Raw genomic sequence first — 25,799 nt, 5'->3', positions numbered from 1 at the left:
TAAGTATGACCGGGCTTTACGGTGAAGAAAGTCGAAAAAGTGCGAATCAAATAAATAAATACCCAATCTTTACCTGCCTATAATCAAAATTAGAATCCAATTAGAACCGCCCCCGACTCCGAGTTGAGAAAAATTGCGTTGTTTATGTTCTAGAAATAAGAAAAACTGTTATAAGGGTTACAGTAATTCTTGAAATTGAACCCGATTGATGACTACAGACCAGTTATTTTCAACTCATCTTTTACTGAATTATAAAATTGATGAAATCTGGGGGGAGAAAAGCATATTTATGTTTGGATAAGACATCATACATGTTTTTATCAATATGTTCCTTATACAGTTATTAGTCTGAGCTCGGACGAAAATTGAGCTAAAACACAGGTCTAATTTGTCAAGTTTTCCTAAAGGAATTGTCTCTTTAATATATATACGCATTCGTGTATTATTTCGTATTTCACAATTTTTATTTACAGCTAAATTCGTTGTTGCGCGACCTCGGCGAATCTAAGGGGAAAACTTGCCTTCACATTTGAAGGCCCGTAACCACCTAAAAAACAAAGTTAAATACTTTATTATTTACCTAATTCAATAAAAAATATCGCATTGGCTTCCGAAATCCGCCGATGGGAATGGATGCTTTTTCACACATGGTATTTTTGCTAGGATGACAAAATGACGGGTGTCAGAGGCTGTTTTAGTCCACTTTTTTGCCGCGAAAGCATTGTTTCATAAACCTTATTCTGCTTAATTTTCGCGCGTAATTAAATGCGCGATGTTCGCGATTTCAAATGTCGCGATTTCAAACGAACCAGGGAATCATACATGAAGCACCTACCCAAATAGGAAGAGACCGCTGATCAATCTTACTGCATGCAGTGTTCGGCAGTCAACAGGTAGGCCGTGAGGGGTGGTTCTCTGCGAGAAGGTGGTCATGATGATTGTGAGAAAGGATGTCCTGACGGTAGTGCTCATAACAGCAATGGCTAGCTGTTGCCTCGCGAAACCAACAGGGGAAGGTATAGGAAGTATCTGATCTGCGTAATTTGGATATTTGAGAATTGCCAAATTCTGTACAACTTGTATAATGTTTGACAATCCTACAGTAAAAGGGAGTCCAGGAAAATTATCTTATTTCAAATCTCGTGCTAAGAGCAGGTAAAATCATCCCTGATATTCAGAAGAATCGATTTAACGATATGGTCACACTTGCCTATTTCTATTCTGCTATTTTGAAGGGACGAACTCAGTATTTGTTTAGAATGCTTTGGTGACCGTGAAAGTTCTGTTTTGTAAACATGGCAGGTCGTTGGCGAAACCTGTCGTGGGCTTCATAGAAACACGAGATCAAGCTTCTTCATATCTAACTAACCAAGTTCACCCCTTAGCGCCAATGATTGTAAAAACAAAAACTGTACGCACTCAATTTTGCAAAAACTGTTAATATGAATTCATTTGAGTAATGATTGAACGTTTGGTCGAATGACTTAAAATTGTGCAATTGCTTGAGACTTGCCTGAAATGACTGTATGTTTCTCGGTAATGAAAAGCAAAAAGCGAAGATAAAGACTCCTTCGTACTTCATTTGAATGACCTGGATCGGATGGGTTCTCCACCAGACTCGACTTCTTCCACTCATGGTTACTATCTGCGACTCGTTCTAGGTATCTCAAGGCTGTTTAGCAAGAAAGGAGTTGTCATCCTGCGAAAAGGTAAGTATTTTTATATCTTCCGAGTTAAAACACTCAAGATTCATGGAACATGCCTGCAGTAACCTAAAGCAAATGAGAGAGGGGGTGTCAGTGACCTATATCTATATACCTTATATATCTCGATATAGGACCTGATCTCAAAAAGTGGGGCAAAGCCATTGATACCTTGGTCGATTTCAATATTTGACATATAGGACATAGTTTCAGCGGATTTCCATGATGGCGGCCATGAATTTCATGGCTCCCACAGTTCTGTTTTTCTTGGCTGTGTCGTTGAGCCTCTGGTCTCCATATCCTCCTGGAGAGTTGGATAAACAACCGAAGGTGCCGTCTGGGCAAACACTACCATCTCTGGCAAGCCTTGAGTCCTTTTATCCAGGTCTCTCTGCATCAACTCGCCGATCGGCCATTTACAGCAGGCCGCCATTTTGCCTTGCACTTTCGTTGCTGCTTATCAGTGGGTCAGTCGAGCTCAACCCTGGACCTTTGTACAAGTTTCCGTGTGGTTTCTGCTCCAAACCAGTTAAGTCAAATCAAATGGGAGTCCAGTGTGATTCATGTGATAAGTGGTACCATGTTCGTTGCATAGACATGCCTACTTAAGTTTACCATGGACTAAACAACTCCTACACGTCATGGATATGTTGCACTTGTGGGCTTCCAAACTTCTCATCTTCGCTGTTTAAGTCATCATCGTTCCTATCAAGCAGTAACTCGTTTGATCCACTCTCCGATTCGTCTCTTAATTACCCAGGGATTTCTTTCCCTACGCCACTTGGGACTTCGTCACCACTCCAAGGCGAGTCAAGACCAACTCGTCCTCCATCACTGGAGACCCTGTCTAGATCTTCTGTCATGTGTCCTATTGGCAGTCAGACCAAAAAAGGCTTTTCACCGAAGATTCTCGTTTCCAACATTGAGGGAGCAAGATCAAAATCTGCAGAGCTTTCCTGTATCTTAGGAGAGGGAAATATTTACATCTAACTTGCAACTGAAACACACCTTAACCCGCAAGTAAACAGCTGCGAGATTCTGCCTCAGGATTTTCATGTCTATCGTAAAGATCGTCCTTCTCACAAAGGTGGAGTCCTGATTGCGGTTAAAAACAACTTGGTCTCAATACCACGCCCTGATCTTGACTCGGACTGCGAAATCGTATGGTGTGAGGTGCTCCTGGACAAAGAGACAATCCTACTCGGCTCTTATTATCGTCAAGAATCCTTAGGCATGATTTCCCTTGATGCCCTGGATAATTCTCTGAGCAAAGTCACGAAATTAGCTGGAAACCGTCATGTTATTCTCACCTGGGACTTCAATTTACCATCTATAGACTGGGCCACGTCTAGTGTCCCCCCTGGTGCAAAAGATGCAAACCTCTGCAGGCGTTTACTTGATATTGCTCATGATTTCAATCTTGAGCAATTGGTCCATGAGCCTACAAGATACGGCCCCACTTCTGCTAACACTCTGGATCTGGTTTTTATTTCTCAAAGCCTGACTTACTATCTGACATTAAAGTTCTACCTGGTATTAGTGGTCACGAACAGGTTGCTGCTTGCATAAATCGGTTTGTCAACCATGGTTATTCTCAGAAAAGAAAAGTCTTTGACTTTAACAAGGGCAACTTACTAGATTTTACTCGGGATATGAAAACGTTTTCTGCATCCTTTTTACAGGATTGCTCCCATCGTACTGTTCAACAGAATTGGCAGGTGTTCAAGACCACAATTCTGGCCCTGGCCAGAAAGCACTATCCTGTAAAATTGGTAAAGCCCCAGCAGAAAAATCCATGGTTTGACAGAACCTTAAGGCGCCTTACACGGAAGAAGCAGCGCCTCTTCAAACTTGCAAAGAAAGTCAATACACCACAGGCTTGGTCAGCATACCGTAAACACAGGAAGGTCACAACCCAGGCTATAAACAAGACAAGAAATAACTATGTATCTGGGCTGCTAGACGAGAACATCCATACTAAGCCTAAAAGGTTTTGGAACTACATCAAGTCCAAACGCCAAGATAGTGTTGGTATCCCTGCACTGAAAGTCAACAACGTTATCGTCTCAGAATCTAAGGCCAAGGCAGAAGCTCTTAACAACTACTTCAAGTCTGTGTTTTGTAGGGATTCACCAGATAATGCTTCTCCAAATCTACCTCCCAAGGATAACATCACTCCCCTTGGGAATATAACTGTGACTGTTAACGGTGCTATCAAGCTTATTGATAAGTTGAAACCAAATAAGGCATGTGGGCCAGACAAAGTATCTGCACGGATCCTGAAACTAGCACCAACTGAGGTTTCTGTTGTCTTACGGGAGATTTTTCAACAGTCTCTGGACACGGGAGACATCCCAGATGACTGGAGGCATGCCTTTGTAACCCCAATCCATAAGAAGGACTCAGGCGAGATTCCGGGAAATTATAGGCCTATATCCCTGACTTGTATCTCCTGTAAACTCCTTGAGCACATTGTTTCAAAGCACATTATGGACCACCTATCCCGACACAACCTGCTCTCACCTTTTCAACATGGTTTTCGTGAAAGATTCTCCTGAGAGACCCAGTTACTTGTAACTATTAATGATCTGGCACAGGCTTCCGACAAAAAACTTGACACTGACCTCATTCTACTAGACTTTTCTAAGGCCTTCGACTCCGTTTCTCACGACAGACTCCTGGTTAAACTCCAACTTTACAGGATTGATGGTCAAGTTTATCTCTGGCTTGAGGACCTTCTCTCGAACAGAACCCAGGCAGTGCTAGTAGACGGTGAAATATCCCCATCATGTGATGTCACATCCGGTGTTCCCCAAGGGTCTGTTGTTGGGCCACTGCTGTTTCTTTTGTTTATAAATGACCTCCCTGAAGGCATAACTGGTAACATCCGCCTTTTTGCTGATGACTGTGCGCTTTATTTCCAACTTATCTCTTCGGAGTCTTGCGCATCCCTACAGTCGTATTTAGACCACCTTGCAGACTGGTCTCGTGCATGGAAACTAAACTTCAATCCCTCCAAATGTTGTGTCTTGCATATCTCAAGGAAGAAGAATTCACCAGCCCCTGCTGATTATTTCTTATATGGAACCCGCCTGGAGGCAAAGGACTACCCGCCCATATCTTGGAGTAACCCTCTCAAACGACCTACGCTGGAACTGTCATGTAGACAGTCTCCCTGAAGGCTACTCGCACTTTAAATCTCCTACGTAGGAACCTACACAATTGTTCCAGCGATGTCAAGGCGCGCGCGTATATTGCTATCGTAAAACCTATGATAAATTATTCTGCTAGCGTGTGGGACCCTCACACCAGTAAGAACACAAACAAACTTGAAATGATCTAAAGGCGTGCAGCACGTTTTACTCTCAGAGACTACTCTAGACTCAGCAGTGTCACTGAGATGTTGGCCAAGTTGCAATGGAGGGAACTCTCTAATGATAGGAAAATCGCAAGATTAGCATTAATGTACAAAATTGTGAATAATTTAGTTGCCATTAAGGCAGAAGATTATGTTTCATTTTCTACAACCATAACTAGAAGGAATCATGACCAAAAACTAGATGTTCTGTCCCCCAGAACCGATATTTATAAGTTTTCGTTTTTTCCACGCACTGTTCCACAGTGGAACAGTTTGCCAAGCTACACAGTGAATGCAAAAAGTGTTGCTTCCTTTAAGGCATTAATTCCCTAGACCTATGTATTTTTTTTCCAATTCACATCATGTCATTTATTTAATATCATATTCATACTGAATTGATACATATTTATGTATATTTATAATCTTGGTATTTAGCAACCTAGCTTTACCGAGCAAATAAACTGAAACTGAAACTGAAACTGTTCTCTTCTCGCCTTATCGGTATAACTATGGGAGGCTCTCGATAGCTTTACCGTATATATTACACATAGACCCTCTCGTCCTAGCGGTATAACTATTGGAGGGACACGATAGCTTTACCGTATATATTATGGTAAAGTTATGGAAGGGTTTAGCGGTATAGCATGGAAGGGACATTGATAGCTTTACCGTATATATTAAGGTATAGCCATAGGAGGGTCTAGCGGTATAGCATGGGAGGGGCATTGACAGCTTTAACGTATATATTAAGGTATAGCCATAGGAGGGTCTAGCGGTATAGCATGGGAGGGACATTGATAGCTTTAACGTATATATTAAGGTATAGCCATGGGAGGGTCTAGCGGTATAGCATGGGAGGGACATTGATAGCTTTATCGTATATATTACGGTATAGCCATGGGAGGGTCTAGCGGTATAGCTATGGGAGGCTTTACCGTATATATTACGGTATAGTAATGGGAGGGGAAAGACGAGGCGCATGTATGGCCTATTTACCTGGTTCTGGTGTTTTATTGGTTGCCAGGTCTCCGTCCGAAGTACGAAGTCGTGCACGTTCCCGTGCTGACGGCAAGTAGTGGGACACCTTACGAGACTACGGTGACGGAGAACAGCCAGACGTACCTCACAGGGCCAGCGATACGACTACTGAACAAGAACAACAACTACGACACAGGCAACCCGTCGGTATATTTCCCGTTACTCCCTGTTAAGCATTCGCAAGGCTAACAAGAACAGCAACTACGACACAGGCAACCCGTCGGTATATTTCCCGTTACTCCCTCTTAAGCATTCCCAAGGCTAACAAGAACAGCAACTACGACACAGGCAACCCGTCGGTATATTTCCCGTTACTCCCTGTTAAGCATTCCCAAGGCTAACAAGAACAGCAACTACGACACAGGCAACCCGTCGGTATATTTCCCGTTACTCCCTGTTTTAAGCATTCCCAAGGCTAACAAGAACAGCAACTACGACACAGGCAACCCGTCGGTATATTTCCCGTTACTCTCTCTTAAGCATTCGCAAGGCTAACAAGAACAGCAACTACGACACAGGCAACCCGTCGGCATATTTCACCTTACTCCCTGTTAAGCATTCGCAAGGCTAACAAGAACAGCAACTACGACACAGGCAACCCGTCGGCATATTTCACGTTACCACCTGTTAAGCATTCGCAAGGCTAACAAGAACAGCAACTACGACACAGGCAACCCGTCGGCATATTTCCCGTTACTCCCTGTTAAGCATTCGCATGGCTAACAAGAACAACAACTGTAAGACACAGGCAACCCGTCAGTATATTTTCCCTTACTCCCTGTGAAACAATCGCAAGGCTAGCGAATCACTCGTATCGAAATACACGCAAGGCTAGCGAATCACTCGTATCGAAATACACGCAAGGCTAGCGAATCACTCGTATCGAAACACACGCAAGGCTAGCGAATCACTCGTATCGAAATACACGCAAGGCTAGCGAATGACTCGTATTGAAATACACGCAAGGCTAGTGAATCACTCGTATCGAAAAACGTATGGCTAGCGAATCACTCGTATTGAAACACGCAAGGCTAGCGAATCACTTGTATTGAAACACACGCAAGGCTAGCGAATCACTCGCATTGAAACACACACAAGGCTAGCGAATCACTCGCATTGAAACACAAGCAAGGCTAGCGAATCACTCGTGTCGAAACACGTATGGCTAGCAAATCACTCGTACTGAAACACACGCAAGGCTAGCGAATCACTCGTATTGAAACACATGCAAGGCTAGCGAATCACTCGTATTGAAACACACGCAAGGCTAGCGAATCACTCGTATTGAAACACACGCAAGGCTAGCGAATCACTCGTATTAAAACACACGCAAGGCTGGCGAATCATTCGTATCGAAACACGCAAGGCTAGCGAATCACTCGTATTGAAACACACGCAAGGCTAGCGAGTCACTCGTATTGAAACACACGCAAGGCTGGCGAGTCACTCGTATTGAAACACACGCAAGGCTGGCGAGTCACTCGTATTGAAACACACGTAGGGCTAGCGAGTCACTTGTTTTGAAGCACACGCAAGGCTAGCGAGTCAGTCGTATTGAACTCATCTAAGGCTAGCGAGTAACTCGTATTGAAACACACGTAAGGCTAGTGAATCACTCGTATCGAAACACACGCGAGGCTAGCGAATCACTCGTATTGAAACACACGCAAAGCTAGCGAATCACTCGTATCGAAACACACGCAAGGTTAGCGAATCACTCGTCTTAACACACACCCAAGGCTAGCGAATCACTTGTATTGAAACACACGCAAGGCTAGCGAATCACTCGTATCGAAACACACGCAAGGCTAGCGAATCACTCGTATTAAAAAACACGCAAGGCTAGCGAATCACTTGTATTGAAACACACGCAAGGCTAGCGAATCACTCGTATTAAAACACACGCAAGGCTAGCGAATCACTCGTATTGAAACACACGCAAGGCTAGCGAATCACTCGTATTGAAACACACTCAAGGCTAGCGAATCACTCGTATCAAAACACACGCAAGGATAGCGAATCACTCGCATCGAAACACGCAAGGCTAGCGAATCACTCGTATTGAAACACACGCAAGGCTAGCGAATCACTCGTATCGAAACACACGCAAGGCTAGCGAATCACTCGTATTGAAACACACGCAAGGCTAGCGAATCACTCGTATCGAAACACACGCAAGGCTAGCGAATCACTCGTATTGAAACACACGCAAAGCTAGCGAATCACTCGTATTGAAACACACGCAAGGCTAGCGAATCACTCGAATTGAAACACACGCAAGGCTAGCGTCGCTCGCACTCGAAGCAAGTGCAAACCTAGTTACTCGCAAAGGAGAACTAACATAGGCAGAAGTAAGAATTCTAGATTGCTCTTACCAATCTCACAGCATGTAACGTGATGTGGTAGTGTGATTAGCGTGATGTGGTAACGTGCCTTTACTGTGTGTGTAGGGGGTAGGAGGTTCTTAGACTGGAAACCGGGAGAAACGGGAAAAATTGATGTTTATGTTTTGACAAATTAAAACTGTAAAAATTAAAATATATAAAAAATGGTTGAGAGATATGAAGTCCGAAGGTGAACCAAAAGCCGATCATGTGAATAAGGGAGTTATGAAGATCAATAGCGAATCACTCGTATTGAAACACATGCAAGGCTAGCGAATCACTCGTATTGAAACACACGCAAGGCTAGCGAATCACTCGTATTGAAACACACGCAAGGCTAGCGAATCACTCGTATTAAAACACACGCAAGGCTGGCGAATCATTCATATCGAAACACGCAAGGCTAGCGAATCACTCGTATTGAAACACACGCAAGGCTAGCGAGTCACTCGTATTGAAACACACGCAAGGCTGGCGAGTCACTCGTATTGAAATACACGCAAGGCTGGCGAGTCACTCGTATTGAAACACACGTAGGGCTAGCGAGTCACTTGTTTTGAAGCACACGCAAGGCTAGCGAGTCAATCGTATTGAACTCATCTAAGGCTAGCGAGTAACTCGTATTGAAACACACGTAAGGCTAGTGAGTCACTCGTATCGAAACACACGCGAGGCTAGCGAATCACTCGTATTGAAACACACGCAAAGCTAGCGAATCACTCGTATCGAAACACACGCAAGGTTAGCGAATCCCTCGTCTTAACACACACCCAAGGCTAGCGAATCACTTGTATTGAAACACACGCGAAATAGCGAAGACTCGTATTGAAACACACGCAAGGCTAGCGAATCACTCGTATCGAAACACACGCAAGGCTAGCGAATCACTCGTATTGAAACACACGCAAGGCTAGCGAATCACTCGTATCGAAACACACGCAAGGCTAGCGAATCACTCGTATTGAAACACACGCAAGGCTAGCGAATCACTCGTATTGAAACACACGCAAGGCTAGCGAATCACTCGAATTAAAACACACGCAAGGCTAGCGTCGCTCGCACTCGAAGCAAGTGCAAACCTAGTTACTCGCAAAGGAGAACTAACATAGGCAGAAGTAAGAATTCTAGATTGCTCTTACCAATCTCACAGCATGTAACGTGATGTGGTAGTGTGATTAGCGTGATGTGGTAACGTGCCTTTACTGTGTGTGTAGGGGGTAGGAGGTTCTTAGACTGGAAACCGGGAGAAACGGGAAAAATTGCTGTTTATGTTTTGACAAATTAAAACTGTAAAAATTAAAATATATAAAAAATGGTTGAGAGATATGAAGACCGAAGGTGAACCAAAAGCCGATCATGTGAATAAGGGAGTTATGAAGATCAATAACCTCTCTTCTCGATATTCGCACATGGCATTCCACCTGCCTCGAGACCTCAACATCCCTCGCGTCCGGGAATATTCAGTGCTTACTGTACTACCAACGTGATCTCATATAAACATTCGCAATTGTTTATAATATTTTTTGCTGGTGGACTATTATTCCTTTAAGGGCATACCCTACATCTAGTAAACAAAATCATAGCCTTACTGTTTGAAGAAGAGCCAAGTCGCCCGTCCAAAGCGATCGTGATGTCTCGCCGTGCACTGTTCCTACTGTACTCGCTGATTGCCGTGGGCGATGAAGTACTTTGTAGGCCGCATTATGGAGGTAAGCTTTACGGTTTTTAAAGGGAAATGATAATAATCTTCCGCCCTCTGAAAAAATACGCCAAGGTTCATTATTTACTCTGTAAACAAGAAAAAAAGCTGTAAAAAAAATGACAAAAATTAACATGTTTCTAAAAAGCATGGTATGCTGTATAACGTTTCAGTATGCATTACTCTTAAGGGGATTTTACCAGATAAAGAGCTTGGAAAGAAGTCCTCTCGGTGTATTCAAAAGTGCTAGAAAAAGGCATGTTTTTTGTACGATCTAGATTTTAGTCGCTTCTACTGGAAACCCCGCTTTTTTGTTGAAAACGTGTTATGACTCCTGGCCCGCCTTCTGCCGTTTTCTAGCCCCTATCGCCCATCCCAAGCAGTTCGCCGGTGTGAGCAACAACCCCGCCTACACCGCCACTAAAAAGCAGGCCATAATCGCAGTTCCACCGGTCACTACCTCAAACCTACGCGGTCCATACTTACCCCCAGCTGACGCCGATAATCAGATATTTCTCCCCCATCATGGTTTCCATGGATACCATACTGGACTGCACTTCCGCCATGGGTACTATGTGCCGCGTCACGAGGGTAAGAAACGCGGTGGGAGGGGTAGGTTAAACACAGGGTTGAGTGAAACGGGGAAAGTGGTAGGAAGAAAGAGGATTGAGTAACTTGGGGGGGAGGGATCGGGGGAAACACAGAGTTGAGTGATGTGGGGAAGGGGTCCAGGTAGCAACAACAACAACAAAGTTTATTTATTGGTACCTTGCAAACAATAATTTACATCGATATGTAGGCCAATAATGCTTTGGGAAATAAAGAACGGAAAAAGAATACGTACCGTAATCTTAAGGCATTTTGTTTTGTCTTATTCGAAATGAATCAGACACGTACTTGTTTTCCGGGGGGCTATTTATTTTTAGAAACATATTGTGTGTGGAAAGGTTTTTGTTATAGAAGATTAACACAGGGTAACACAAGGTTGAGTGACGCGGAGAAGGGGTTACACAGGGTTGAGTGACGCGGGGGAGGTGTCACACAGGGTTGAGTGATGAAGGGGGAGGGGTTACACAGGGTTGAGTAATGATGGGGGAGGGGTAAGACAGGGTTGAGTGATGAAGGGGGAGATGTTACACAGGGTTGAGTGATGAAGGGGGAGGTGTTACACAGGGTTGAGTGATGAAGGGGGAGGTGTTACACAGGGTTGAGTGATGAAGGGGGAGGAGTTACACAGGGTTGAGTGATGAAGGGGGAGATGTTACACAGGGCTGAGTGATGAAGGGGGAGGTGTTACACAGGCTTGAGTGATGAAGGGGGAGGGGTTACACAGGGTTGAGTGATGAAGGGGAAAGGGTTACACAGGGTTGAGTGACGCGGGGGAGGGGTTACACAGGGTTGAGTGATGAAGGGGGAGGGGTTACACAGGGTTGGGTAATGAAGGGGGAGGGGTTACACAGGGTTGAGTGATGAAGGGGGAGGGGTTACACAGGGTTGAGTGATGAAGGGGGAGGGGATTCACAGGGTTGAGTGATAAAGGGGGAAGGGTTACACAGGGTTGAGTGATGAAGGGGGAGGGGATACACAGGGTTGAGTGATAAAGGGGGAAGGGTTACACAGGGTTGAGTGATGAAGGAGGAGGGGTTACACAGGGTTGAGTGATGAAGGGGAAAGGGTTACACAGGGTTGAGTGACGCGGGGGAGGGGTTACACAGGGTTGAGTGATGAAGGGGGAAGGGTTACACAGGGTTGAGTGACGCGGGGGAGGGGTTACACAGGGTTGAGTGACGCGGGGGAGGGGTTACACAGGGTTGAGTGACGCGGGGGAGGGGTTACACAGGGTTGAGTGATGAAGGGGGAAGGGTTACACAGGGTTGAGTGACGCGGGGGAGGGGTTACACAGGGTTGAGTGACGCGGGGGAGGGGTTACACAGGGTTGAGTGATGAAGGGGGAGGGGTTACACAGGGTTGAGTGATGAAGGGGGAGGGGTTACACAGGGTTGAGTGATGAAGGGGGAGGGGTTACACAGGGTTGAGTGATGAAGGGGAAAGGGTTACACAGGGTTGAGTGATGAAGGGGGAGGTGTTACACAGGGTTGAGTGACGCGGGGGAGGGGTTACACAGGGTTGAGTGATGAAGGAGGAGGGGTTACACAGGGTTGAGTGATGAAGGGAGAGATGTTACACAGGGTTGAGTGATGAAGGGGGAGGGGTTACACAGGGTTGAGTGATGAAGGGGGAGGGGTTACACAGGGTTGAGTGATGAAGGAGGAGGGGTTACACAGGGTTGAGTGATGAAGGGAGAGATGTTACACAGGGTTGAGTGATGAAGGGGGAGATGTTACACAGGGTTGAGTGATGAAGGGGGAAGGGTTACACAGGGTTGAGTGATGAAGGGGGAGGGGTTACACAGGGTTGAGTGATGAAGGGGGAGGGGTTACACAGGGTTGAGTGATGAAGGGGGAGGGGTTACACAGGGTTGAGTGATGAAGGGGGAGGGGTTACACAGGGTTGAGTAATGATGGGGGAGGGGTAAGACAGGGTTTAGTGATGAAGGGGGAGGGGCTACACAGGGTTGAGTGATGAAGGGGGAGGGGTTACACAGGGTTGAGTGATGAAGGGGGAGGGGTTACACAGGGTTGAGTGATGAAGGGGGAGGGGTTACACAGGGTTGAGTGATGAAGGGGGAGGGGTTACACAGGGTTGAGTGATGAAGGGGGAGGGGTTACACAGGGTTGAGTAATGATGGGGGAGGGGTAAGACAGGGTTTAGTGATGAAGGGGGAGGGGCTACACAGGGTTGAGTGATGAAGGGGGAGGGGTTACACAGGGTTGAGTGATGAAGGGGGAGGGGTTACACAGGGTTGAGTGATGAAGGGGGAAGGGTTACACAGGGTTGAGTGATAAAGGGGGAAGGGTTACACAGGGTTGAGTGATGAAGGGGGAGGGGATACACAGGGTTGAGTGATGAAGGGGGGGGGGTTACACAGGGTTGAGTGATGAAGGGGGAGGGGTTACACAGGGTTGAGTGATGAAGGGGGAGGGGTTACACAGGGTTGAGTGATGAAGGGGGAGGGGTTACACAGGGTTGAGTGATGAAGGGGGAGGTGTTACACAGGGTTGAGTGATGAAGGGGGAGGGGTTACACAGGGTTGTGTGATGGAGGGGGAGGTGTTACACAGGGTTGGGTGATGAAGGGGGAGGTGTTACACAGGCTTGAGTGATGAAGGGGGAGGGGTTACACAGGGTTGAGTGATGAAGGGGGAGGGGTTACACAGGGTTGAGTGATGAAGGGGGAAGGGTTACACAGGGTTGAGTGATGAAGGGGGAAGGGTTACACAGGGTTGAGTGATGAAGGGGGAGGGGTTACACAGGGTTGAGTGATGGAGGGGGAGGGGTTACACAGGGTTGAGTGATGAAGGGGGAGGGGTTACACAGGGTTGAGTGATGGAGGGGGAGGGGTTACACAGGGTTGAGTGATGAAGGGGGAGGGGTTACACAGGGTTGAGTGATGAAGGGGGAGGGGTTACACAGGGTTGAGTGATGAAGGGGGAGGGGTTACACAGGGTTGAGTGATGAAGGGGGAGGGGTTACACAGGGTTGAGTGATGAAGGGGGAGGTGTTACACAGGGTTGAGTGATGAAGGGGGAGGTGTTACACAGGGTTGAGTGATGAAGGGGGAGGTGTTACACAGGGTTGAGTGATAAAGGGGGAGATGTTACACAGGGTTGAGTGATGAAGGGGGAGGGGTTACACAGGGTTGAGTGATGAAGGGGGAAGGGTTACACAGGGTTGAGTGATGAAGGGAGAGGGGTTACACAGGGTTGAGTGACGCGGGGGAGGGGTTACACAGGGTTGAGTGATGAAGGGGTTACACAGGGTTGAGTGATGAAGGGGGAGGGGTTACACAGGGTTGAGTGATGAAGAGTGAAGGGGTTACACAGGGTTGAGTGAAGCGGGGGAGGGATTGGGGGAACACAGGATTGAATCACTAATATTCGCCTACTAATAGATTAGTTAGACTATTTCAATTAACTTTATGTTCTATGCGCCCAGGCTTGTACCGGCATCTGTACCCCAACCACCTCACGGGACGGTACCACTGGTTACACGGCAGTCTTCCATACCGGCGTCTCCACCCATTCGGGTATCACGACATAACACGCATTCCTATTGGCTACCACAATCACGTGCCTCTGGGTATGCTCAACCACTACAACCTATACGACGCTCACTGGCCGCATATGGACGTGTCCGGACCGGTCGCAGTTTCGGACCCAAATGACGGTCTGTACCAAGTCCCTGGTACAGGGGCCCTCATACCACGCCCGATAATGCCCCAACAGTACCCAGTCCTCTTGGACCACAGCAGTAACATGGCGGGGGAAAACGGGCCGGGGGTCGTGTTCCTCGGAGGGACAATGAAAAGCGCTATTCGTAAGTATCCACTTAATGCCCTCGCCACTTTTCTTTGAAGAAAATACAGATAATCGTAGCCCACTCACCACCCCTAGCAGTCTAGTGTCTTTCTAGAAAGCGCGGATGATCTTAGCCTACTCACCTCTCACCCCTCTCCCCTCCCCCCGGCTCCCAGTCTCGTTGAAATAGATCTTTTGGTACCTCGAGAATATACCTAGAGAATATAGGATTCCTTATTTCTGAATACCTAGTTAACCCTAATCTTGTTTTTGTCAACAAAAATCATTTTGTTTAGTGAGATACCTGTACCACCGCATATAAATTATCTCTTGCTAGATTTATATGTTTTTTGCTATTTAGCTGTCGACCCGTCTTCGGTAGAAAACCAGATTCTGGAAAATAGCGCTAATCTTCACGACTCTCCTAAACACGAAGTGCAACAAAGACTGGAACTAAGCTCCACTTGAGTGTGATTCAGGGCCGACCGAGTTGAGATTTTACTTGTATAAAACCTAAAGGAGGCAATGATGACTTGCAAATAGGGGACTTCCATTAGGAGATCACGTGAACTTTTGGGTGTCAAATTCAAAACAAAATAAACACAGAGATAAATGCGCCGTCAAGACAGAAAACGACGAAAAAATAAAATATTTAAATGAGAATAAAACCTTTCTGAACATAAATTTTCTTGCTGATGCTAATAGAACCTCTTTTTCGTTACTGTTATTTTGCGGCTAAAAGCCTGTGCGCGAGCTAGTTGGCCACCCAAAAAGTCACGTGATCCCTTAGCCCTCTTAGTCCCTATTCTGATGAGATGTTAGAAAGTCGCGCTTTTCACTGATGTGCACTTATAACAATTACCCATTGACAGTAAAACAATAATTTACTATACATATAGATTATTACATGCATTGAACTTATGGGTGAAAATCGATCGTGTCTATATAACTATATATAAATCTAATTTTATATATAACTATACCCTATATACTCTTATAATGATTATATATATATATATATATATATATATATATATATAATCATTATAAAAGTATATATATATATATATCTTTTTTTTTACTCTCCTTGGGAATGCCGTTCCCTCTGTCGCAAGGGGAGGCGAACATTTGGACATACCTCATAATAGACATGAATCATCGCTCGAAACATAATATTTATACATATATGATTGTCTTATCTATGACTAGTTTGGTCTGTCCAAAACAGTTACTCATTATTGAAATGACACATGTCCCCAGGCATATGATGTGCAGCAATCAAGTGCAGTACATTCTTAACTGAATATTGATACAATATGTATATATATTAAAAAGCCCTTTCCTGCCGCCATTTTGTCATCCTAGCAAAGTACCAAGTGTGAAAAGCATCAATTCTCATCGGCTGATTTGGGGAAGCCAATGGGATAAAGTATCAATTCTCATCGGCTGATTTGGGGAAGCCAATGGGATAAAGTATCAATTCTCATCGGCTGATTTGGGGAAGCCAATGGGATAAAGTATCAATTCTCATCGGCTGATTTGGGGAAGCCAATGGGATAAAGTATCAAACTGATACTGACAAGAGCCTCTCAATGTATCCATCAATCGCATGGCTGTGACCATACTACGCGTTTTATTTATCATCTGCTAAGGTAGTGCAGGGCCGTAACAAGCCTCGAAAGATTGGAGCCACAATACAGAAACAGTAAGAAAGTATTGGGGGCCCAGCCACGCCCCTAGTGGTCATTTCCTTAAAATGTTTGTAAATATTGAGGCGGCACGGAAATCCATGGCTCCACCCCCTGCTACGGCCCTGTACTGCGTATTTTTTTATCGCAAAGACGCCTGGGTGTTTTTAACGCCGTTGCTATCTTGGACGCACTGTTTCTACTATTTACTATTTGCGTTCGTTTTCGATGGTTTAACTGATATAGTTTGTTCAACTGATCCAACTTACTATAATAATATTTTCATACAATGCCTAACTCCACGAAACAGAGCTGAAAATCACGAAAACCTTATATATAAAGAGCTCTGGACATTCCGGCAATTCAGGAATACTCTAGTATAAAATAATATTATTTGCTTTCTCAACAAAGTAATATATTACCTAGATATGAACCCTCCATTTACCCCCTTACCTCCAAATTGAATAGGAAACTAAATCATACAAAAAATAACAAAAATTAGTATACTGCGTTTTTAAAGAGGTATTACCCATTCTGTCTTGTATTGGGCAACCCCTCTAGCTAATACACCCCTTCCTGCCTAACCCCACCCCTCTCATGTTGTGATCTGTAATCTGTTATTCTGCTGAACCGCTATCAACTTTTTCCTACGCTTGTTGTGTTCCTTGGTGCACGAGTCTTTGGACGAATCCCGCGTACCTGTGCTTATTCTACGGCTTCGTCTACTTGGGCTCCGCTGAGAAAGCTCCTCCGTGTTCAACCAAGGGTGACTGAGGCAGTCCTCTACCGTGGGGCGATCTCTGCGCGTAAACACGAGAATCGTAAACACGTAAACACGAGAATCGTAAACACGTAATTACGAGAATCGTAAACACGTAAACACGAGAATCGTTAACACTTAAACACGAGAATCGATGCACGTAAACACGGGAATCGATGCACGTAAACACGAGAATCGATGAACGTAAACACGAGAATCGATGCACGTAAACACGAGATTCGATGCACGTAAACACGAGATTCGATGTACGTAAACACGAGATTCGATGCACGTAAACATGAGATTCTATGCACGTAAACACGAGATTCTATGCACGTAAACACGAGAACCGATGAACGTAAACACGAGAATCGATTAACGTAAACACGAGAATCGATTAACGTAAACACGAGAATCTATTAACGTAAACACGAGATTGGATTAACGTAAACACGAGATTCGATGCACGTAAACACGAGAATCGATGAACGTAAACACGAGAATCTATTAACGTAAACACGAGAATCTATTAACGTAAACACGAGATTCGATTAACGTAAACACGAGATTCGATTAATGTAAACACGAGATTCGATTAACGTAAACACGAGATTCGATGCACGTAAACACGAGAATCGATGCACGTAAACACGAGATTCGATGCACGTAAACACGAGATTCGATGCACGTAAACACGAGAATCTATGCACGTAAACACGAGAATCGATGCACGTAAACACGAGATTCGATGCACGTAAACACGAGATTCGATGCACGTAAACACGAGATTCGATGCACGTAAACACGATAATCCTTCCCCTACCCAAGCAAGTCCTGGCTTTTCTTGTTTTGGGTAAATAATAATATGCATATAAAACGTTTGAATTTATATTTAAAAAGAAAAAGTTTGATAGGGAACATGAAAGTTTCTCATTAAAGTAGACAGATAGCTTGTTCTTAAATGCAGGGAGACTAATGGAGTGTCTGAGAGAAGATAGCAGGTCATTTGAGAGAATTCCCATTGTTGAGGGAGTAAGTGTCTGCACTGCCATGTTATATACGGTAGCCCAAGGATAGTGGTTACAGTGAAATTATCGTATTCGATATCTCTTGTTTTATGATATGAATGGATACTTGCTTGCCGTGCGGATAAAGTCCAGGGGCGTGTGCGGAGATTTCCGGATGTATAGACCAATAAGAACGACACTTACCCGGGACATCGCTGAAGAACCGTGCGGATAAAGTCCTGTGCCGTGTACGAAATGTTGTCGAAGTGACTCTCGGGGAAGTCGATGGCGCATAAGGACACATTATAGCACGTCTCATGTTTGTCGTCGCCGGCGAATGGTGACATTCCGGTAAGCCTGGAAACAAAAGATAGCGTGAATCAATGACCATGATAATAATTAAGGCGATTATGATGATGATGATATTAATCATGATGGTGATATTGATGTTGATGATAGTTGGCGATTGTAAATGGTAGTGAAGATGAAGGAAATGCCGTAGTATGATGATGACGACGAAGATGATAAAGATGTTGATCAATGATGCTGCTGATGATGATGATGATGACGATGACTCATTATTATTATTATTATTATTATTATTATTATTATTATTATTATTATTATTATTATTATTATTATTATTATTATTATTATTATTATTATTATTATTATTATATTGAAAGTGTGACAATGAGTTGCGAACGTCGAGACTCGTGGCTCAAGCCACATAAATCAATCTTTCAAACAGTAAATACATCAATATTTGTGTCGTAGCATTGTACCCTCTTATGGAAGCCTTTGCGAAGTCAGTGTATACTTACATCACATAAGCCAATACACCGATGCTCCTGAAAACAGAACAAAAGCAAAAGATGAAGATGCATATACTAAGCAGTTCGCCCAAAACGGAATAACAAAAAGGGCCCATTCACTCACCATATATCACTTGGTTTTCCTACGGGCTCAAATTCTAAAATTTCTGGGGCTAATAAAAAAAAGAAATCTCTTTAGTAATAAAAGCGAGGGGGTGGTCGTTATGATAAATGGAAGTTTTGCTGGAAGAAATTGACTGTTTTTAGAGGTGTAAGTGCTTTATCTCATTTTGCGCACAGAAATTCAATACTACAATGCAAACATATCATGTCATGGTTTACCCTATTTAATGCACCATCAATTGCCTTATTTTGAAAGCAAAAATTAATAAATTTTGCAAGACGCAAAAAGTCGGGCTGTTATAGCAGAGTTAATATAACATGGACGAAGTATATTCTTAACTTTTAGTAAACTATCTAAGATTTACATCCTCCACTCCACCCCTATACCCAAGGGCGGGCTATCTCTTAGGGTCCAAAATCTAGATACAAACGCCCTTTTGCAATCCGTTAGGGGTTAACATTTATGTTGGCCACACCCATTTTACTATACCTTAGGGTTAAAATTCATTTTCCCGACGAGCATATGTGACTTTTAGGTGTCCCACCCCCGGGAACCCACTGTTACTCCCCTCATCACCCAGTTCCCTCGGACGCTGTAGAGCACACCCTGATCGCCCGTCATGTTTGCTACCGCTCCCCCCTCAGGGAATTTAAAGGTACCTATCCTTACCAACATATTCAGGTGTTCCCACAATGAGACATATCTGCTCTCCGGGCTTGATCCTTCTGGCCAGACCAAAGTCGATGATTTTAATCTCTGGATAAATCTCGTCCGTCATCAGTAAGATGTTGTTGGGCTGTAAAGAGAAACATCGTCGAGTAAATATTTCGAGTTAATGTTCCGAGTTAATTGGTCGAGTTAATATTATTCCAAGCTGATTAGTCGAGTTAATAATATTCCGAGTTAACTAGTTGAGTTAATTTTCCGAAAACTTTAGATATTAGATACATGAAAGAAAAATCTTTGGAAAAGTACACACTTTTATATAAGTCCAGCCTGTGATTTTCTCTAATAGTAAGGGCATGCTAAGAGCACAAATTGTGTTTATAATATAAACCTTTAATTATATTATTGTTATTGATCATTTGTGTGATAAAATTTTTATCTAGTATGAAGAATATTTTTAAAAGCTCCAAAAATATAAACGGACCTCAACTGAAAATTAGACGTCCCAACCCCTTCTCTAGCCAAAAGAGGTCGAATCGCCAATTTTGGAACCTTATATAACAAATAACCCTATGCCCCACTTCCCCATTCAATCCTGAGTATATGGCCTGAAATAACCTCCGTAACTGGTCAACCTCAACTTTAATGGGATGTCCATCAATTCTGTTAATGTAAATCTGCAATCTGCTATTGTAAACGAATGAAGGTCAATAATTGAGAATTAAATGCGCGTAACATGTCAAAAAAAAAAACCGCTCCAGACACGCTAGACTTAGGCTAAGTTCAAATATCGTATTATCCATGAGCCGTATTCAATGCAAATGCGTGTAAATGATGATGGAAACAATTGACTTGATTTATTTGCATGCATTTGCATTGAATACGGCTCATGGATAATACGATGTTTGAACTTAGCCTTAGCTCCCATGCGCCTCAGGATAGAATTTTTTTGTTGTTAATTATTAAAATTCTTGATATAGATATTCCCCTAATTCTTGATATCATAGATATTCCCCTAATTCTTGATATCATAGATATTCCCCTAATTCTTGATATAGATATTCCCCTAATTCTTGATATCATAGATATTCCCCTAATTCTTGATATCGTAGATATTCCCCTAATTCTTGATATCATAGATATTCCCCTAATTCTTGATATCATAGATATTCCCCTAATTCTTGATATCATAGATATTCCCCTAATTCTGGCCAGAAAGCGTGGCAAAGTAATGCACACTAAAGACCATCACACGCAAGGTGCGTTTAGCAGTTCTAACGGTATCAAATCGCAGTGTATTCTAATGCGCTCGCATCACGCAACGGAAGCGTACTAAGCCATGGTGATGAGCTTGAATGCCGAAAATGCGACTTCCTCTAATTCTTTTTAGCACCTCTACATGTAGAAAGATGATTGGATCGCACGGTGTCTAGGGCCCCAAGAAAACAAATCTACGAAAAGTTGGCTGGGAATTCGGTCCGAGATCACTTTCGCCAATTCCCTGCTAGCAGAGGCCTCTTTTCTCTGCATCTCGCTGGGCTGGAGTTCGCAAACTCCAGCCCAACGAAATACAGAGAAAAGAGGCCTCTGCTAGCAGGGAAACTCGCCAAGTGATTCAGTGGACTATCATGCTTGGCGTTCAAAAAAAAGGGGGGGCAGGGTGAGAGGGGGGGTGCGCTGCTTGCCTCTTGCGAGTCTTCAGACAAAAGGTGGCTCTCGGATATATCACATGTATACCTACGAATGGATCCCGGGAGGAAATCAAGCCAATTATCACCTGTCGAAAACCACATCCATTAGCCACAACGAGTTTATAACAACGGCTAATATTCAGTGGAGGCTTGGCCATTCTTATTTTAGCACAGGGAGCCCAAGGCTACTATCAGTAGTTCTACGAAGGAATGTAAAAGGGAAATCGATGTCGATGAACAATAAAATATTTATAGTAAAAAGAAAACAACAGAGCTTGAAATATCGTGTTTTAAGTCTTTTTTTATCCCAATTTTACCTGATAGAATGCTTATACAGCGACTTTCAAGCCCGCCGAGAGTTGTGTGTTTCTTTCTTGTGGCAGTGGCCCTGTGCTACCTGTGACTTTTGGAGCATTTTAAATAAAGCTGAAAATGTTCTTGAGGATGCTCTTAAATTTCAGTGTATATAAAAATACCCAATGAACTATTAAAAGAGAATTACACAAATGAACGATAACATTTGAAGCTCAGGATGTTATTGCGGGAGAGAGTAATAGGGGCTGGCCCCAGTGCCCAGTTTGCTCGGCTTATGATCAGGAAGGTATGAGAAGAAATTCGCGAGCGGTGACAGAATTGGATATGTAATGGGAAGCACCATCATTCGCCTCTCTTGTGTAATTCGCTCTAAGCTGGATTGTAGGTTCACGGCACGCAGAGCGGCAGGGTTATCAGTACAATTGAAAAGCAGCTGTACCTCACCTGACCCAAATAGCTTTCCAATCAGTGGCTATTTTCAGCAATCACTAAAGTATTTTCATAACTCATTATCGTGCTGGGCCATCTAATCTATAACAAGCCCCTGAGAAAATCCCTCTTTATCTCTGGATATGGACACCAAGAATGCTAATTCCACCCAAGTTTATAAACGTTGTCTTTTTCATGTGTCGAGAATAGTGAAGGAGAGAGATGATTGATCGACATCATTAAATTGCGCAAATCTAAAGAGTGTTTGTTGCCCTAATCAGGTAATCGCTCTTGACTTGTTCACGACGAAAGACAGTGATTAATCAAGTAGTTCGAACCCCACTATACGTGTTGCCTTTAAATAAGAAATGGCAGTGTTCTGGCCAATGGAATTAGGGTAGCGATGGCACATATATTCTAGAGTACTTTTAGCTTGATTTTCAAGATAAACGAACTGTGAATATTGCTAGCCTCGTGTTAAATTTAAAGCAAATCCTACGAAAGCAAAATTACCTGTGCGCATATTTAATTGCTCAGTGTCGTTTAACATCCTTCCTTTAGACACAACATAGGACTTATTTCAATATCAAGAAAAACGGGCCATTCAGACGCTTGGATAATTGTTAGCAAAAAGTCAAACAATAAACAACCACACCGTTTGATTCTCGAGCCGCACAATACCCTGATTTATCATTCAAAGTGTAATAGATGACGACCAGAGCCCTGACCCAGATGTATAACACATTTCTAAACCACTCAGAGCATTTTTTTGTACAAAAGCAGGTCTTATCCGCCCAAACATCCTGCCTAAACTCATATTCAAGACGCTTAGCGAGTCCCTGATGCAAGCCCCTGTTGCTAGGATAGATTGCGGTTATGTATCGTCTGCATTTTTCAATAGCGTGCATGCTGTGTCGCAGAAAGCCAAGCCGTTGAAAACGTTTCATGCGTCACTCTAGTGGCCAGCTCTTAAAGAGATCGAGCGCGACGGGTCACGGGGCAACAAAGGTGTCCAGTACTCACTAGAATATAACCTCCTTTTTATATTACAAAGATTCAGAGAAGAATAAAAAGAACAAAGTCTCTTCGATGAGTCTTAGAAAAACAATAGACCTGCTTTTTGCGGTTAAGATAACCGCATAAGACGAAGACATGTACAGTCTCGACCAAGGTTATAGTTAAGCGGCTTGTGGATTTTTCGCGATTTCTACCCATTTTTCAGACGTATTATCGTGCGTAGAATGTTTAGACGATCCGTAGGGCGCTATCCTCTAAAGCCTAGGCAATCGGAAAGTTTTATAAAACGAGCCCTTCATTATGGAGCCCGTCAGACTAAAGCTAATCCTGGCCTGACATACAGCTGCCCACGGAGCGCGGTAATTTCATCCGCTCGCGACATAACTTGCAATTTGTGCCGAGCATCTCAAGGAAATTACTATTCTCACATCTAATGCCCGGCTCGATAAAACATAATGATAATCGGGTTTGCTTTAAAAAAGAAATTTTGGTATTATTGTATAGATCTAGCATCAAAGGTAGTGAGTGTATAATGCTATTTAGCACATAGTTAAACATTAATATCACGCGTCCACTTGTGGAAGAATGACTCATTCACACTTGATTACAAAAGGCCCATATGTGCTCTTGAAATGCAGAAACGCGCTCATCAAGTGCGAAAAATTCTTATAGAGATTTGCGTATTAATCGCACCTGTAAATAGAAACAACGAACAGAACATTTTAGCCGCCCCCCTGGAACTTGTCCAGTCTATGTTATGTAAACAAACGTGTTGAGTTTACAAAGAGCTGGAGAGCCCCCATAAGCAAATGTCAACTAAACCATTGAACAGTAATTCCTGAAACAACACAAGGGATGTAAATCACGCAATTCTGACGCTCGTATGACACTCAATAGACAGCTCATATTCGGGATACCCAGGAAATTAGCAGATAGGGGACCGGGACAATAATCACTGTGGAGAATACCTATACACCGAGGCCCAAACACATCAGATTTATTTTATGACTTTGACCTTTTGTAGCCCTACAGAGCTGTTGTTATTTTGGTTGTTAGTCCAAGCTAGAAACACTTGAGAGTGAGCGATAGCGGTCACAAAAATCCTGACAGGGTCGACTTGCACACAGGCGAGAGTAAATCCGCCAGCAATTAAACGGTTTATTGATTGGAAGCTACGACGAGTGGAATTCACATCATGAATTAATGATAAAAACATGGATTTCTGCCGCAGACATGGTTTCCAAAGCGATGAAAACCATTAATTCATTGATTTTCAATACAGTAGCTACAATCCTGATATTTTATGGTAACGTCAAACCATTGTCAGATGTGAACAAAAAAACATAAGCCAGACCAGAAGTGCGGTAAACCAATAGGGGTACATGAATAGACGTGAGGAGAATTCGCAGGCCATTGGCCCTAATATTGCTGCCTTCTACCATTAATCACACGAACTGCTGCTATGGCTCGATTGATTTATGTAAAGGTGCTCTCAGGCTTGGGGGTTGTTTAAATACCTGTATTAGTCTCGGTTCAGGTTATTGAAATAAAAGAAAACCCACCTTAATATCTAAATGCACATAGTTCTGCTTATGTAAATGTCGAATACCCTCCAGGATCTGGCGCAGAAGGTAGACCACTTCTTTCTCGCTACGACTGGAGGCTGGTTCATCGGAGTCCAACGCAACACAATGCCTGTGTAGATCACCTCCAAGAGCACTGCAAAATCACGCAAAGGGAAACTCGATAAGCGAGAGAGGAATTGAATAATCGCGTGAGTGCGAGGGAGAGCGCGCCTGCCAGAGCAGAGATAAGAATGAGACATGAAAGACATGCTTACAGTTCGAGCACAAGGATTAGCTCGGTTCTCGTCTCGTATACTTCGTGAAGCTGGATAATTTTGGTGTGCTGGTATGGGTGGTTGGTGGACCACAACACTTCGACCTCATGCCAGACTTCGCTTCGGCAATCTTGCCCTTTCCTTCTCTTGCGGACAAATTTCGCTGCATATTCTAGGCCCGTAGTCTTGTGTGTGACTCTACGTACGACGGCATACTGGCCTCTGAAATGAGAATACAGTTAAAATTTGCGTCGAATAGGCTCGCGCAAGCTTGGAGTATTGAGAGCGACTGGAAAGCTTTGCGCGGCAATAAACACGGCGGCCAACCTGGCAAGAAAAAAATTTGAAATAAAAAGCTCCGTAGAACACCCACCTCCCAATCTGATCGTGTATGTCATAGAAATTGTCGATTGGTTCTGAGTTGGGCGATACAATCGACATCTTTCCTAGAACAGCAGCCTTCTAACAACAAAGACGAGTGCTGCTGTTCCATTCAAGCCATCACACACTAGTTTGCGCCGGCGACCCGGAATCGCTAAACAGTAAGACCGCAATGTTTGCGAGCATTTCCCGGGATGCGTGCACGCTGCAACCAATAGGAAGCGCGGATTACGTGGGTGCCAAAGCCGTCACTTCCGGTCACACATCGCCTTACTTCCTTATATGTTAATTAGCAGTCACGCTATATATCTGACGGCGTTGTGAAAGCAGCTGGTATTGGTCTCGTATCGCGGTCACATCTCACTAGGCTGCCTCCAAATATCCCCACTATCTTTTGTGCACAAGAAAAGGTTCGTCAGAGCTATAATCAATCAAATCTTAGACGTGCCAGGTTTGCCTCGCCATTC

The 25,799-nt window shown here is 43.8% G+C and overlaps 3 protein-coding genes across 3 annotated transcripts; 2 read left to right on the top strand and 1 right to left on the bottom strand.

The window, feature by feature from the left end:
- Positions 1 to 864: 864 nt before the first annotated feature.
- On the top strand, positions 865 to 15,520 carry LOC116615559. Its single transcript, XM_048723862.1, has 6 exons — positions 865 to 1,016; positions 1,662 to 1,709; positions 6,086 to 10,192; positions 10,543 to 10,773; positions 14,238 to 14,618; positions 14,961 to 15,520. Exons 3-6 carry the CDS (start codon positions 10,114 to 10,116, stop codon positions 15,065 to 15,067), a joined length of 798 nt encoding a protein of 265 aa, XP_048579819.1. The 5' UTR covers positions 865 to 1,016; positions 1,662 to 1,709; positions 6,086 to 10,113; the 3' UTR covers positions 15,068 to 15,520.
- Positions 1,601 to 6,288, top strand: LOC116615558. The gene is made up of 4 exons (XM_048723380.1): positions 1,601 to 1,709; positions 2,791 to 3,236; positions 3,386 to 4,109; positions 6,086 to 6,288. Exons 1-4 carry the CDS (start codon positions 1,601 to 1,603, stop codon positions 6,286 to 6,288), a joined length of 1,482 nt encoding a protein of 493 aa, XP_048579337.1.
- LOC5508492 (serine/threonine-protein kinase 17A) lies at positions 15,465 to 25,512 on the bottom strand. Its single transcript, XM_001629037.3, has 8 exons — positions 25,325 to 25,512; positions 24,952 to 25,173; positions 24,674 to 24,830; positions 19,663 to 19,789; positions 18,994 to 19,042; positions 18,879 to 18,905; positions 18,259 to 18,411; positions 15,465 to 17,087 (listed from the first exon to the last, which is right to left on the bottom strand). Exons 1-8 carry the CDS (start codon positions 25,390 to 25,392, stop codon positions 16,883 to 16,885), a joined length of 1,008 nt encoding a protein of 335 aa, XP_001629087.2. The 5' UTR covers positions 25,393 to 25,512; the 3' UTR covers positions 15,465 to 16,882.
- Between the last annotated feature and the right edge of the window lie 287 nt (positions 25,513 to 25,799).

Source organism: Nematostella vectensis, chromosome 2 (genome assembly GCF_932526225.1).
Source record: "Nematostella vectensis chromosome 2, jaNemVect1.1, whole genome shotgun sequence".
Classification (NCBI taxonomy): Eukaryota; Metazoa; Cnidaria; class Anthozoa; order Actiniaria; family Edwardsiidae; genus Nematostella; species Nematostella vectensis.
Note: the sequence above shows the minus strand (reverse complement) of the source record. Positions and strands in the feature narration are given on the sequence as shown.